Raw genomic sequence first — 16,092 nt, forward strand, 5'->3', positions numbered from 1 at the left:
TTGCCTAATAATCACTGATATGGGAAGAAAATGAATCAATAATCTGCCACAAAAATATAATTTACTGACTCCAGCGTCTCCAAAGTGAGTATTTTCTTCCTTCTCGTGAATATGTTTTTGGCTGCCAGACTGACATTAAAGTCAGTTTAAACATGTATCTGGTAACATATATATCCTGCCAAAGTAAAAGTATTCTTTCAAATGTCCTCGCTCCCTCCAGAAGCTGTCATTATGCTTCACTGGATAATGGTGGAGGGCTTTTCTCAGTTGCAACCGGGCGTCATTGGCATTGTTAGTCATGGCAGAAGTGGCATTTGTCAGTGCTTTTGAAATTTCTATTTGAATAATAACACACCAAATTGAAGTTGTCAGCAGGACCTCTCTGTATAATCAGTCTGTTGGTGGTGCTCTCAAATAACCTCTCGCTATGAGAATGTGTTCTCATCTGTGCTCATATGATTGGAATGACACAATCAAACATCAGAGGTCACTGTTGTGCTTCAATGGCACTTTTAATAAAACAGACATTTCATCCTCACAACAGCAATGTCTGGACAGAGAGGGTGAGGGGGTGGGGGGGCCGGGTGAAGGTTCCCTCTGCTGATAGGCTGGTTGCTCCTGATAAGTGAGAGGGAATTGGATAAAGAAAATTGAACTGTGCTCCCCACAGTGTGGGGAACATGGGTAGGCATGTGTGCATGTGTGTGTGTGTGTGTGTGTGTATGCATGTGCGTGTGTGTGTGTATGTGTGTGTGTGTGTGTTGAACTGACTCATCTTGGCTGGCATTTATTTCTCCTCCCGTGTCTACTAAACAGTGATAATTTAGCAAAGAGAACCCGGAACACAACCATACTCGCTCCCCTCTCCCTCACATATTTACAGGAAAAATTAATACATTCAGTTAATTCACTAAGTAACAAAGCTAATTGATGTGTGGGTTTTTGTTGTTGTTTTTTTTTTTGTTTTGTTTTGTTTTTAGCAGAAATCACACAGTTTCACATCCAGTTTTCCAAACAGACTCGCTTTTCCATTCCTACAGTCTTTACCCATAGTTCCATCATCAGAGTTTCTACTGATCAACGACTCACACAGAAATCCCCCCACGCACCCCCCATTTAAACACTGTTAAATCCCACTTGCCTTTTTTTATGACTATTTACAGAAGCAGCATTCTAACCGTCACAAAAACCCACCCACCCGCCAGTCTCACTCACCCTACCCTGTGCCAACAAAATCCCTGTCCCACCCATTAGAGAAAAACAGAAAAATATCATGACACCTGTCTTGCCACCCCATTCCATACACTACCCACATCTTACCCTGTTCTAAAAGAGCATGCCAAGTTTAACAATGAACACAGAAAATGTCTCTATACAGAAAAAAACACCATTAAAAATGTTTTTTTTTTTCTTCCTCCTCCCACGATGGTGGACATGGACATAAGACAAGATTTTAGTGGCAACAAATAATCGTCATCTTGCTCCATTTTGGGGGTTTTTAGGTGCTGACAGGACTGGGCTTAGTCAAAAGAAAGTCCTGTCATTGGGATTTGGTGGGGCCATGTTATGAATAGTGAGAGGGCAGTTTTCCAGGGTCTCTGAGGCAACAGTTGGCCTTGGGGCAGTTGGGAAGGGGCAGAGGTGTTTTGGACAGGAGGAGAAGAGGGGTATTAGGGGAGGGGGAGGGGTGTCTATATAATTTTTTGTCGTTTTTGTTGTTTAGTTTATTCTTTCTGTTTGTTTTTTTTAGAGTCAGAGGTGGCGGGGACTTGGGTGGCCGTTGTGGTAGAGCTTCTGCTTGATGTGGACCATGTTGCCGCTGGAGTCTTCCAGCTGTCTGAGCTGGGCTCGGCGACGGAGGTCTCGAAGGTTGCAGAACTGGGGCAGCCATGACCAGGATGGAGTATCTGGAGGACAAAGGTGAAAAGCAATTAGGTGCTACTGGGTAAGTCATTGATTGTTTATGGGAAGTCACACCTTAATTTGTTTTATTGTGAAAGTGTAAGAGGTATGGAATCACAGGGACAGATTTACCTGCTGAACCACAGATCTGCGGGCTCCTATTAACCCAGTCTCTGTCTTTAATTTTTTTTTTGTTAACAATTTTTTGGCCACAGTGTCTTTATCAGCAGTGTAGAGGGACAGGAAACAGGGGAAAGACAGAGGAAGATACACAGGCAAATCAGCCACAGGCCGGGAGTTGAACCTGCGCCGCCTGCACCGCAACACGGCATATGCATGTGGTCGCCTGCTCCACCATTGAGCTACCCGGGCACCCTGTTAACAGTTGTTAATATCTAATCAGTCAATCACATTGCAGCAACTCACTTCATTTAGGCATGTAGGGATGGTCCAAATTACTTGCTTAAGTTTAAAGTGAGCATCAGAGTGAGGAAGAAAGTTGATTTTGAATGTGGCATGGTTATTGATGCCCAACAGCCTGGTCTAAGGATTTTAGAAACTGCTAAACTACTAGGATTTTCCTCTAAAACCATCTTTAGGGTTTACAGAGAATGGTCTGAAAAAATATCCGGTGAGCGGCAGTTCTCTGGGAGATAATGCTTTGTTGATGTCAGAGGAGAATGGCCAGACAGCTTCACGCTAATAGGAAGGCAAAGATAACTCAAATAACTACTCGTAGCAGCTAAAGTTCGCCGAAGAGCATCTCTGAATGCACAACATGTCAAACCTTGAAACAGATGATTTGCAACAGCAGAATACCACACCAGGTGCCACTCCTGTCCGCTAAGAACAGGAAACCGAGGCTACAATTCACACAGGCTCACCAAAATTGGACAACAGAATACTGGAAAAATGTTGCCTGGTCTGATGAGCCTCAATTTCTGCTGCAACATTCAGATGTTAGGATCAGAATTTGATGTAAACAGCATGAAATCATGGATCCATCCTGCCTTGTGTCAATGGCTGAGGCTGCTGGTGGTGTAATGGTATAGGGCATTTTTTTTGGCACACTCTGGGCATTGTTTAAACACCACAGCCTGCCTGAGTATTGTTGCTGACCATGCTCACCCCTTTATGACTACAGTGTACCCATCTTCTGAAGGCTGCTTCCAGCAGGATAACACACCACGTCACAAATCATCTAAGCCTGGTTTTCCTGAACATGACATCATCATCATCAATGATCTGCAGTAACTGTGTGATGCTATCATTAATTAAAGCAGTTCCAGTACAAATTTAGAAAGGTCTAGCAAAGTGTCCAGTTATTGTATGTTAGTTTAGTAGTTTATTTGTGTATATGTGAAGTATAGAACATTTACTATATGAGGGAATGGGAAATTAAATGCAAAAAGATCATTTGTGATCATGTGATGAAGGAACTCAGAGTTTGAGCCTTTTAAACTCCCCAAAACATGAACATGTCAATATTTCGAATAAAAGGAGCCAAAAGACTGAGCTGCTAGAAAGCAGAACATTTCAGAGTTGAATGTGTGCACCAAAGAAAATACCTCTGCAATGATGTGAACACAAAGTATGGTGATGTAAGTATGTGGTTTATATTATTAAGCAACAGCGTCTCACGCATGCAGTTGTGCAGCTATAAGCAGCTGAATGCAGGCTTTCAAAGACACCAAAGCCGAGTAGCTAGACGACACACTCATGAGATCAAGACACGCAGTAGCGTAAAATCCTAAAATCCTTCTTTAGCCTGGTTTTCTGGCACTAAATCCAGTTAGAGGAACACAAGCCATATCAACAACCAGAAACACAAGCTGGACTGATCTCTGACCTGTGAACTGTCCTTTAGCATGTTAATGTCATTCAGTTCCTCCTGACATGCTTTTTTTTAACTGCAAAAATATAAAATGAGAACAAAAACAATGATCTGTACTAACAAAACAAACTCAAATAAAATAAAAATGCCTTTATTATGAATGTCATTGGTTTGAATAGGTCAAATTTGCCAATACCACCTGCACGATGAGGCTGCATCTGTTTAATAAGACTTCGGATGTCTACATGACTGTGAGTCAACTGCCTCCAAAAAGTGCTGTTTGTTTTGTAATATCTGTTCTGCTACTCTTACACTTTGCCCCCGACAAATACCCTCTTTCTTATAAGAATTTAAAAAAGACTAAAACTAACACTGAAAGAAATGAAAAGCAAACTAAAACAATTCATTTACAACAATCAACCTTAAACTGAAATGAACAAACTCACTGTGGAAATGTGAAAATGGGCTGATTTGAAAACAAACAAACAACAACAAAAAACCTCAAAATGATACAAAAATAAAAGCATATTAGAAAATAAGAAAAAAAAACTATAATTTCTGGTCTGACTGACATTGGCTTTAAAAGCAAAACTGCCTTTTGCTTGTTTGTCCTTCTCTGTCCTTCACTACTTTCCGTTTTCATTCTTGGAGTCACAGACGAGATGATGAGAACCATGTTGGCCCACATACTACTCTTCTGCTTTGCAACACAATTCAGAGATAAGTGTCGAGCGTGTGCGTTGATGGTCAGACATAAAAAGGGTAAACATACATACAGCGTGTAAGATTTTCAAAGATGGGCGAGCTGAATGTAACAAAAACAAAACACAGAATCAGATGAATTGCTGCTTTTGCTGCTCCTGGTATAAAAATGAGTTACAAATGGAAAGGAAATTTTATTTATATGGCCCATTTATTTACACATAAAACATCAAAAAAGAACATAAAATGAAGTCTGTTTATGTCTTTGAATCGTGCGTAATAATGTTGAATTTTGATCCCCAGCTCCACCACAGATGGAGTAGAGACAAGCTCTTCACAGTGGAGTAATCGAGACAGGATAAAAGACAGCAACTTTGAAATATTGCATGCGAACTGTAAATGGCGTCAATCTCTTCAAGTGCACCACGGCGTTGCCCTTGATCTTTCACATTTTTGCTTTGACTGTGCTTTGCATGCCTGACTGTGTCCTGGCATCACTGCCATTCAGTAAAATGGATTTTACATGTGAGATAAAGACGGCACGGTCGTTTTTATTTTTTCATTCTTTTGTATATCGTGCAATGTATCTCTCTGCCTCTACCCAATTGGCAGCCATCGCACTGTACGTACAGAATACACAGCTGAGAGGCCGATCCGCTGTGAAATCTGTGTCTCTGTGGTGAAACAAAGTGGGATTTTGCAAATGTGAGGTGCATAATGTGAAGAGGGGAATGGCGGGGCAGACATTTGTGCTTGTCAGGTTATAAACTGGAGCCGGCGAGGCGGCGCGAGGTCCACAGAGACAGCAGAGAGAGGAGGGGAGAGCCCCAGACAGCAAACCCAGTATAGCAAATGGCCCTGCTAGAGGATGAGCAAGACAAGAGGGGGTGGTGGTGAAGTTAGGCATGGAGGGGGTTCTGTGGATGAGAGGAGGTGAGGAAGAGAGAGAGAGAAAGAGAGGGAGAGTTATTTATAGCTGTGAATGGGTATGCTGTCCACAAGGACTGCTCTGAAGGGTATCCAAAGGAAAAGGGGCAACCAAGGCAGGTTTCTCTCATTTGAATAAAAGGATGGAGATGGAGTCGGGAGGAATGATAATGCAGGGCAGGAAACGCGAGGCACAGATACAATTGTTACGCTGTTTTAGAGCAAGGGGAAGCGAGGTGTGGGGGTTTACGTTGCGTGCTAACTCATCATTTTCTTAATTTGTGAGATTGTTCTTGTGTTTTCGTTTCTTTCCCTCCGTGTCTTCGGAGGAGAGCCTCCGGTGTTTGATAGTCACAGTAAAGCAGCTATAATAGAAAAATGTGTTTGCAGCAGGAAGCATTGGAAGGAAATGGACAGGAGCAGATTTAATAAGTGAAGAAGAGGGGGAGAGGGAGGAGCTAGGGAAGGAATTAGGAGGAGAAAAAAGGGAACAGCGTGCATCTCAATGCCCTGTGTGTGTGTGTGTGTGTGTGTGTGTGTGTGTGTGTGTGTGTGTGTGTGTGTGTGTGTGTGTGTGTGTTTCTCACTTGCTATTCCAGCTGCTCTCTCACTCGTTCTATTTTTAGCTCTGGAGGAGAGAGAGTATGTGTCTGTGTGTGTGTTTTTGTGTGTGTGAGTGTGTGTATAAGTGGGGGTGGGGATGTGACAGCATCTCCATCCTGCTCCCCACCATCACACACACAAACACACGCTGTCTTCCCTGCTCCGTCAGCCTCACCTTCACTCCTCATCTCGGGGAGTCTGACCAAGCACCAGCACATACAGAGAAATGAGGGGTATTCCCCCCAAGTGCAAAAAAAAAAAAAAAAAAAAAAAGAAGAAGAAAACTACCCCCCCTATAAGTGCTGCTAATGAATATGGATGTTCCCCTTTCTCTGGGTGTTTTTTATGATGATGTATTTTTGCGCTGTTGTACTAATGCACTGCAGAAAACAGCATTGTCTCACTTGCTTCTGGAAAACCCTCCACAGCTCTGTGCAAAGCAGCAGCAGCAACCCGCAAACATCATAGCTTTTACTATCCAAGCATGTTGTTTATTATAGCTGAAACTAACAGTGAAACCTCCATCCTAAAACTGCATATTAGTGCACTTTAAAATCACTGTCACTCTTTGATCATTGCTTGACAGTTTCCCCATCCCTGCCTGAGGAGCTTTTCCACGGCAGTCCCAGTATCCAGGTCACACATCACCTACTTTATCCTTAAAACTGGAGATCCAGGCCACCTCCTCTTCGCAGGCCTGCCCCAACTGTCTGTGCACTGTACAGCAGAGAGACAAATGTTGCCCTCTCTTCCTTGCTTCAATGTTCATCATCTCCAAACTTAGCTGGTGGGGTGGGAAAAGCCCGAGAACCTGCTGTGACCATGAGAAACTATAACACTGTAATCCAGAATGCTAATACTCAGCTCATCAGCGAGCATCTCCCCAGTGCACGCGGATGAGTCGTGTGTTTTGACGGTCACTGACGTGTCTTTAGCAGAGAGCCGAGCTGTGATGGACTTCATGCTGTCATGTCATGATTTCACCCGTGTGTCTAATAGCTGCTTAACTTTAGCACCATGGAAAGCTTTTTCTTTCTTTGCTCGTGTCTGCAGAAGGCCAAACGGTGCTGGGGCGAACTGTACAGCACATGTTCTGTCTCATTAAATCTGCTGCATTTGCTTTCTTTTGCTAAAGTAACATGCATCCTTCATCTGTCAGGAGGAGACGGGGAGAGAAATGAGACAGATATTTCAGGGAGCGCGTGCCGACAGGAAATAAAGAGGCAGCTATCACACTCAGTTGGATTTAAACACACGGTATGTGAGAATGTAGCATTCACTACAGCACAGCAGATGGTGGGTGTGAAGTCATCTCAATCTCTGTTTTGCAGCCTGGTTTGAACCAGTTTTAGTGACTGCCGTTTGTGCATTCTCATACACAAGGGTAACAAATTCAAGGAATAACTGACCTAAAGAGTTGTTTTTATACTTGTGAAGCAAGTCAGTGACGTCTCCTGCCCTGTGGATCGTCATCTTAGAGGAAACAAGTGTGGGATAAAGGTGATCACCCAGTTTAACGTTGAATTGATTCGCAGTGACCCTTCCTGCTAAGTGAACAAATGGACCTTGACCATGGCAGCAACATAGCACCCCCACCCTACCTCACCCCATCGCATATAACAGAGCCACTGGATCCCTTCACTGTAGGGCCCAAGGATTCAGGCTTTTTCTTTGATTCGTCACCCATCACTATGTATCACACTGATGATCACACCAAAGCCAAACCAAAAAAAAATTGTTTGGTCAGATTTTCTCATTAAACAGCTAGCTTCCAGCATGTACTCATTTATTCAGTGTAACACGAACTGACAGTTTTTTTTCTTTTATCGTTTACTGCCTTGATGCTCCCATGCACTCCTGTATTAAACTCCTATACTCAGTTTGCACTTCATGCAAAGATCTGTAGAACCAGAGAAGAATAAGAATGGGAGAAGTATAATTTCCGAGGGGAAAGACCACTTTAAAACCTTACTGTGGAGCAAAGTCGGGAAATATTTTAAGCATTTTTATCAGATTTGACTGGTGACTCTCTACATGCAGTTTTTATGTCTTGGTGACAATTGTAATTAAGGCTTATTTAGATATTGCTTCAAATAACTGCCTACAGGCATTTCAGGGTGGCTGCCAAGTGGCAAAACTTGCTTCTAGAGGGACTTTATTAGAGGATGTATGTAATTCAAGTCCTGACACTCTGTGGTGTCCACTCCACCTCTATTAGACATGCAGAATTAATTGAACTTTACATTAACTTGAATTGACTGGTTCATGTGTCCTGGGAAAACTGGTTCATGTGTTCATGTGTCCTGGGAAAACGTTACCACATATATAAACAGCATCTCAATAAACAGACAAATAAAGACAAAAAAAAGACATTGCTTTTTTTGGGGGGGGGCTGATGTGGAAAAGGTGCTGCCTCTGAAAAGATTAGTTTAACTGACTGATATTGATTTAACATTGAAGCGGCCACCTCATATCACGCCTGCTCTCCATGTAAAAAGGTTTCCCGACCTTGCCGCTGCTTAATAAGCGTCACAGCCAAATGGAGCGCAGCCATTCTTTTTAGTTCATTTATTCTGGTGACCTCACGTAAATCCTACCACAGCTCCACCCACCTTCAGCTGAAGAAGAGGTCTAATCAACATATTATTGGAAACACCTTCAAACACCAGTGAAGCTATTTTGACACGTCACAGCAGGAAAAATGTGGAGGGATAATGATGGCTGCTATTCTAGTATGAAAATGGCATGCAAAAGATTCTATCGTGTAGGTCTTATGATTTTTTTTTATTTATTAGAAAACATTTATTCAGTTGACTTAAACTTACATGATAAAATAAATACCACTATTGAGGTCACAAGAGCTTCCTAAAAGTGAAGTCTAAATATTTCTGTGCTGCTAACATCAACCTCCATTAAATCCTGTTAAGTGGGGCGTCAACACCACGTCCCTGGTTACTACAGCGCAGACGCTCACCTTGAGGCAACTGTTGTGATTTGGCGCTATATAAATAAAATTGATGCTTATTTCAGAAATAATTTGACTTCACTTTTGAAGCAGCGATGCCTCATGCAGCTTTATAAACATACATATCTGTGCTATGGAATTGTATTCAAATCTTTGATATTTAAGTCTAATTGTAGTTCTATTGTGAGTTAAATGCTAAAGCCATTTCCTGCCTACTGAAGTGTCTGAATACTACTCCACCAGCACAAATTCTGTAAAGTCAGTACATTTTAAGTTGTTTTATTACACCTGAGTCTTTTTGACTGAAGCATTTAAATCAGTTCTTTGAAAAGTTTTAGCACCAGTGATGTGATGCAAATGCACAAGGAGATAAAAGTGTCTTTAATGGCAAAACTCATTTCTGGAGATCTTCAGGGTTCTATCCTGGGTCCGTGATTATTCTCTGTTTAGATGCGGGCTTTGGGGTGCATAATCCCAAGACTCCATTTTATGTCTCTCGCACAAACTGTAAAGCCTGTTAGTGTTTTATTATAGATGCATCCTATGATCCTCTTAATACATAAATCTCCAGTCAATACTATAAATGATAGTTTATAACAAGCCGGTCAGTAAAAGTTTAAGTGGCAGAATCATGATTTATTTAAGAAGGGCGCTTTATTAAGATGAGATTTTTTTTCTCTCTTTTGCAGCCTCCATAAAGGTCACATTTCTCCAGGTCTGCAGTCATTGCAGAAGAAACATCACAATTATTTCACAGGGCTGCTCCCAGGCCAATCAGAAAAAATCTACCATATTACTTAAATCCTTGTCTCCCTTTAGAGGCTACCTGGTAATCGCATAAGTGATTGCATGTGATTGGTTAACTACATGATTGCTGCTTGGAAATACCTTTTGAGATCGGAATCTTTTGAGAGACTCTTTCCTCAGAAAAAAATCAATGGTATTCTTCTAGGCTTCTTTTAGATCCTCTCTGAACACTCACCTTTATCTTTAGCACCGCTCTGCTTTTTCAACACAATTTTGTTTTTGCATAGATTGCTTTAAGTTCATTATTTATAATTAGTCTATACTTATGCTTAGCTAAACTTTCAAACAAGGAAGTTATCTAGCCACGAATGTCATAAACATAATTGTTCATTGGCTAACTTGGACCCAGCAAAGCTGTTTTGTTTAGTCGTCCCAGTCATGTTCAACCGAATGGAGGTTTTAATTGGAGGTTGCATCATCTCTGTTACATATTTAAAATCCCATTAATATTCTGTTTCACTTGCTTAGCTATTTTGCTCTTATAGTGTCCCCAATGGGATAATTAAAGTTCTAACTCATCACAGACGGTAAACAGAGCTACTCTGTTGGAGCAGGTTTTAAACACTAAAAGCCAGTTTCACAGACATGGGTTTAAGCCTGGCTCTAGACTAAAAGGACACAAATTTTCCAATGCAAAAAAAACAAAACAAAAAAGTTTTAGTCTAGAATTAGGCTTAATCCTTAACAGGGAAACTGAGCCTAAGTGTTTAAACCTGAATCCAAGATAGTTTGCTTTAAATGCTAACACAATATTCAGGCTTGGACGCTGAAACTGAATAAAGTAACAGTGCACAGCAGTATACACAAGTGATTACACTAATGTGTTTAAAAATGTCATACCTGCAGGGAGTTTAATATGAGTCAGCAGTTTGGGAAAGACAACATTAAAGAGTGATTTTATGTTGTCCTATTAAGCAATGAGCTGAATATATTCTGAGCATAGAAATTACACTTAATGACGGCGCCATTACATGAGCATATGACTGCTGCTGTTTCCTGCAAACAAATTAAGTATTATTAGAGAAATAAGGTGTGAGATATGTAAACTGTCCAAATAAGAAGGCAGATGTTTAAATTTAGTTTCACCTCAGCTGATGCGTCTGATATGCCTACGTCTGAATCATCACAGTTGGAAGATTTCGCTGTGACTGAGAAAAAAAAACTGTCAAGAAGAGCCAAAAATGGGCCAAGCAATGGGGAAGAGGTCATTTTCCAGAGCTCTACCAACTGCTGTGTTAACCTGGCAAGCACTTAGAGATGCAGCTACATGGTGGATAGTTATACAAATAGATATTTCTGCATTCAAGTATTTTGCTAATACTAATACCATTTGCTAATAGCTAAAAAATAATACACTTCCTCTGCAAAGTGTGTTTTCGTCCTGTCGTTCAAGCATTTATGCCTCAGGGTATACAACTAAAATGAATAAAACTTCCATGATATTAACGTATTGCTGAACTTGTATATACGTTCAGCAGATAAACAGCAGACAGTGTCCAGCTTACCATAGTAGCGGCTCGCCCTCCAGGCCCTGATGGCACAGTGTAGGACTCCATCCAGCCACAACAGCAGCCAGCTGATGCAGAAGCCCAGTAGCAGTCCCAGCATTAAGTCCATCTCCTGCTTGGTCACACTGTCACTCACAAAGTAGTTCTCTGAAGAGTCCACCAAGGAATGGTCCCCATCGTATGGGATTACATAGTGGACGTGATGCCTGCGGTGAGGACAGACAGGGCAAAGTGATGGAAGAGTTAAATATGCTCTGTGTTTGCATCTTATATAACCCTTCTAACTTGGAGGATGTCTGGAGATTTCTAAATTATGATAAGATTGCACAAATCCACACTTTGCTGTTAACCCCAGAAGCCTTCTTGGGGAGCCCATGGGTATCTCCAGGCTGCACTTTAGGCAGAAAAGTTCATGGCTGAGTTGTAATTTTGAATCTGCAAAAACAGCTCAAGGCCGGAAAAGAGAAGGTTTTCTACCTCCCTCTGTGACTGCAGCTGAAGTGCCTCTTAGCAAGGCATTTACTCCCATATTCTACTAGCTCAATAAAAGCCTTTCTGAGCAAATAGGACAAGTTCTGGAGTGATCTTGTAAACATCAATTATTTCATCTTTTTTTTTTTAACACATTACTTTGGAATTAAAACTGTATTTCAAAGCCAAACAAGTTCCTATTAGAAAGTCTCTTTAATATACTCCAAATAAGAGAAGCAAGAAAGGACTTAATGAGAAGGCAATTTTATTTTTTTACCACATGTTCACAGGGTGCCCAATTGCTACTAAACAGGTGTTCACATCTCACAGGTGAACTCATGAACAAGTTACACTCATAATATGCAGACTGCTAGATAGAGAAGATTGCATATGTTGCCGTATAAATATAGTGCTAACAGTGGGGATCTGAATAAAGAATAAAAGAACAGCCATAAAGCTCTGCACATCAACTACTGTAGCAAGTAACTAGCTCTGACCATCGCATTGCCTCCCCTCCACTGTAAAATAGATCCACTTGATGTGAAGGCCTTACTATACAGGTATTACCTGGCCTCCTGGGAGGGAATGAAGGCGTTTTTCAATATAACAACATAGGCAGTTGTCTGACAAACACCGTGAGGGAACACAGCAGGCGCTGAAAGATTTACCTGCTAGAAGTGAGTCCAGATGCACTCACACTCTTTGGGACATTACTTTGATAGCGGGCTTGGACTGAAGGAGGCTTGACATGCTGCAGCAATTTATAATAGCACTTCTGTAAATCTGAATGGCTATTATAACTATTTGATTTGATTTTTCTATCCCTGACAGTGCTATAGTTAACACTGATGGGTTTGTACTAATAAAATTTGACAATATATTAAAAGTTAAGTTATAATTGTGTTTTCTGTATCATGAGCAGCTACAGACAAACAAACAATTCACACTTACAAAAATTTAACTTCATTAATATAAATTCCACCCACGCTGTGTGACTGACAGATAATCTCTGGACGGTGCGCTGCAGGAACTCTACAGCACTTTATAACACAAGCAGATCTCACAGATGAGCACCTGAAGCATCTTACTAAAGAGGTATGACCACATGGGGGATCAAAGCAGCCACTGAGGTCCATTAACAGGAAAACATTTTCTAAAAAAAAATTGCTAAGCAATGCTTAAAGATGACCAAAAATATCTATCCAGAGTCCTTTGTTTTCCCTGAAGACTTTACCTAAATGCTTGTAAATAAAGTAAATAATTGCTTTATGCTGTGGATATTTCTGTAAAGTATTGTTCAACTGCACCCTACAAATTCTTGTGTACCACCTTTTTTCCGCTGTAAAAACCAGGTCAAGAATTTGTGCATCTTCCCTGCCACAGATGCAGCTATTGTAGGCCAGGCTTGAGCCCGTCAGAGATTCTACAACTACATCCAGCCGGATGCAAAACAGAGGATGAACTGCCAAATAAAATGACACCGGCTGTGTCCTCAAGCCTGATAAGGTGAGCACTGTGGGCGTCCCGACACCTCCACGCCTCATGGATGGAAGGGCAGGCAGGCGAAGCCAACACTCGCCTCTATTCATCCACGTATCCCACGTTTCTGCTGTTTTTGTGAAAACAGATGACTGGCTCTCATTCAGGAGCATTTCCAGGTCAGTGAAAGACACTGTGTGGTTACCTGAACACTACCAGGAGGAGCAGAGGTTTCACTGTGCATACTGTTCATTGGCATGGAGGTTTATTTGATCATTGCCATATGCATTGGGAAAATAATTATAAAAGAGGTTTTTTTTTTTTCATTTGGGTATTAGTGCTAAAGAAATCACTTTGGCTTCTCTCAGCAGTAGCAAAGCATGGCATGACTGTTTAAATATTCCAAAAAAAAAAAGCCCATCAGCGATGCATCATCTCATCTCAGAGCTGTCCCCAAACATGCATTTCTTTTTTTTCTTTTTCTTTCTTTCTTTCTTTTTTTTTTTGCCCTGATTACTCTATATCACTTCACATTTATTAGTGTGTGCAAGAAGCCTTATAAAACTTTAACTTGGACAAGCATAATCTAATTGCCTGTGATTGATGATGATCCATTCTGGATTTACAGGCAAAAAAAAAAAAAAAAATTAAACACACAGTGGGACTGCCCTCTTAATGCTGCTAATGAACTGCTAACACATCAGCCCCCTCACTGCAGTATGCACACTATAGGCTGCTGTTTCCTTTGGATGTGCATCTGTTCAGCTTGCACCAACATGAATAGTGAAAACTCTCCTCCTAAAGCTTACATGTGTTCTCGTGGCTGCTTGTCTGCAGAGCACGGTCCAATCAGGATCCAACATGAGGACATTATAGGTGTGCACCCGTTTGAAAAATAGGAGTCTTACTTTAAATCCTGCTCCAATATTGTTGCCATACCCTCAGGCACTGTGGAGTTTAGAGCAGAAAAAAAAAAAAAAAAAGAACAGAGGCCCACTCGTGCCACGGCTCATCCATATATCTAGCTTGTGCTATATTAAATGCTTAATGATGATGGAAAACGCGCAGTAATGCTCATTAAATCCGAATTAATATATTAATGAGTGTCATGCTGTTGTTTTTCCACACTTCAAACCCCGCTCTGACTGTGACAGCAAACAGGTAGGCTGATGAGCAGCCAGCTCCCTCAGCCCTACGGCACTTCCTAAGCCATAACCGCTTCACTTCGGCACTTAATTTCATAATTGGCCCAGCAGGTTATTTTCTCGCCGACACCGTGTAGGCCTGCACATCGCACTTGATGCTCGGATTGTTTTTGAACGGCCTCACGTCGCTTGTAGTTCATTACCTATTTATGGCTCCGACACACACCTTCGTATATGGAGCAAAGCAGAAATCCTCGCAGCCGGTGGTAAAAAAGCACACGGCGTTCAAACGTGAGATCGAGCGAATAATAAAGGCTTTGACAGTCGCTATGTAGCCCGTAAGCGCACGGACAGGTTGGGCTTCACCGCCTGAAATCTTCCGAGGCCTCTTCAGCAATTAAGAATGGACGAATAAAGAAGAGAACACACACACACTCACACACAGATACACACACACACACACACCATGTTTAGCCCAAATATTGTGGTGGATGATGGCATTTACCTTCCACAGTTGCAATGACAGACGCGGTCCTCCCCTCGTAGATGCGGTAAGATGTAGTTGTGAAAGCGATCCAGTAGTGCGTTCATGTCCATTAAACAGGCTATCGCCTGCAAAGAACCATGCCAGTCAGCTGGGACATGTCAAGCAATAGGCTAGGCTATTACCACAGACAGCGAATAATTCTGTTCATTAGGTGCTATTAGGATAAATAATAACAGGCTATAAAGACCACAGAGGCATGACTGAGAATAGTCTTGTCAGGTCCTCCCGATTCTAAGACGGGGACTCTTGCCTCAAACGGACTTAGATTATTTATTTATGACGGCAGGTAATTATAGGTAGGCTAACCTACTTCCTCGTGTCAGTGATAGGCCTGCTGTAGTTTCTTGAAAATGTGATAGGCCTACATTTATGAGCCATTTTTTGTCAAATAGGGAGGCTCTCAGCTCCAGTGAGAACATTAGATCGTGGCTGAGGGAGGTGAAGGTGTCTTACCATTACAACTGAAGCACCAAGAATCATAAAAATCATGGTGGTTGTGATCATATGCATCAAAACTTCCAAACTGGCCGCCGTCCTGTTGCCCGGGGTTCTACCCGCGGCGGTGGAGACGCTCCGGCTGGGCTCTGGGCGCTCTGTCCCGGCAGGAGCCGCTCATGGAGCCGCCGCGCCGCTCCTGGCTCCCCGTCCCTTCAAACTGCCCGGTCTCCCTCCGTCCCCTCCTACACACGGCAAGCCGCTCTCTCAGCCTTCACTGCGCCCTCTCCATCCAAGTATCCTGATCCCCCCCACCCCCCCACCCCCACGGTAGGTCGGATGCGGCTGCCGCTCGATCCAAGGAGGCAGTCTTCTCCTAATTACCGATGCAAAAGTGATCCGTTCTTTCACTTGCGTCTCTATCTTTATCCCAGTTTAAAGAAACCATAAAGAAAACGAACAAAGGGTTCCCTATATATCCGCTAAGGAGTGCCCCGATATCCTCTCTTCCTCCTTTTCTAAGTTATTCCACACCGGTTCTGCGCTTCAGACTAATGCCGGTGAATCCTGTCCTCCATGGGAGAAGACGGTCGATTTCTTTTGCCTGGACGTTTCAAAGAGCTGCACCAACTCCTCTCACGGCCATCGCCCTAGTCGCTCTCGGAAAGCTTGATAACGTCGACATCGGGTCCATATAGCTCCAGTCGGGAACTAGACCCACCCTGCGCCCTGAGTCCACTCCGTATCCAGCAACGGCAGCTGCATCA

At 42.3% G+C, this 16,092-nt stretch overlaps 1 protein-coding gene across 1 annotated transcript; it reads right to left on the bottom strand.

The window, feature by feature from the left end:
* Positions 1–935: 935 nt before the first annotated feature.
* On the bottom strand, positions 936–15,572 carry tmem240a (transmembrane protein 240a). The gene is made up of 4 exons (XM_030734378.1): positions 15,344–15,572; positions 14,849–14,955; positions 11,246–11,454; positions 936–1,907 (listed from the first exon to the last, which is right to left on the bottom strand). The coding sequence occupies exons 1-4, from the start codon at positions 15,398–15,400 to the stop codon at positions 1,753–1,755; spliced, it is 528 nt and encodes a 175-aa protein (XP_030590238.1). The 5' UTR covers positions 15,401–15,572; the 3' UTR covers positions 936–1,752.
* Between the last annotated feature and the right edge of the window lie 520 nt (positions 15,573–16,092).

The sequence above is a fragment of the Archocentrus centrarchus genome, chromosome 7, assembly GCF_007364275.1.
Source record: "Archocentrus centrarchus isolate MPI-CPG fArcCen1 chromosome 7, fArcCen1, whole genome shotgun sequence".
NCBI lineage: Eukaryota > Metazoa > Chordata > Actinopteri > Cichliformes > Cichlidae > Archocentrus > Archocentrus centrarchus.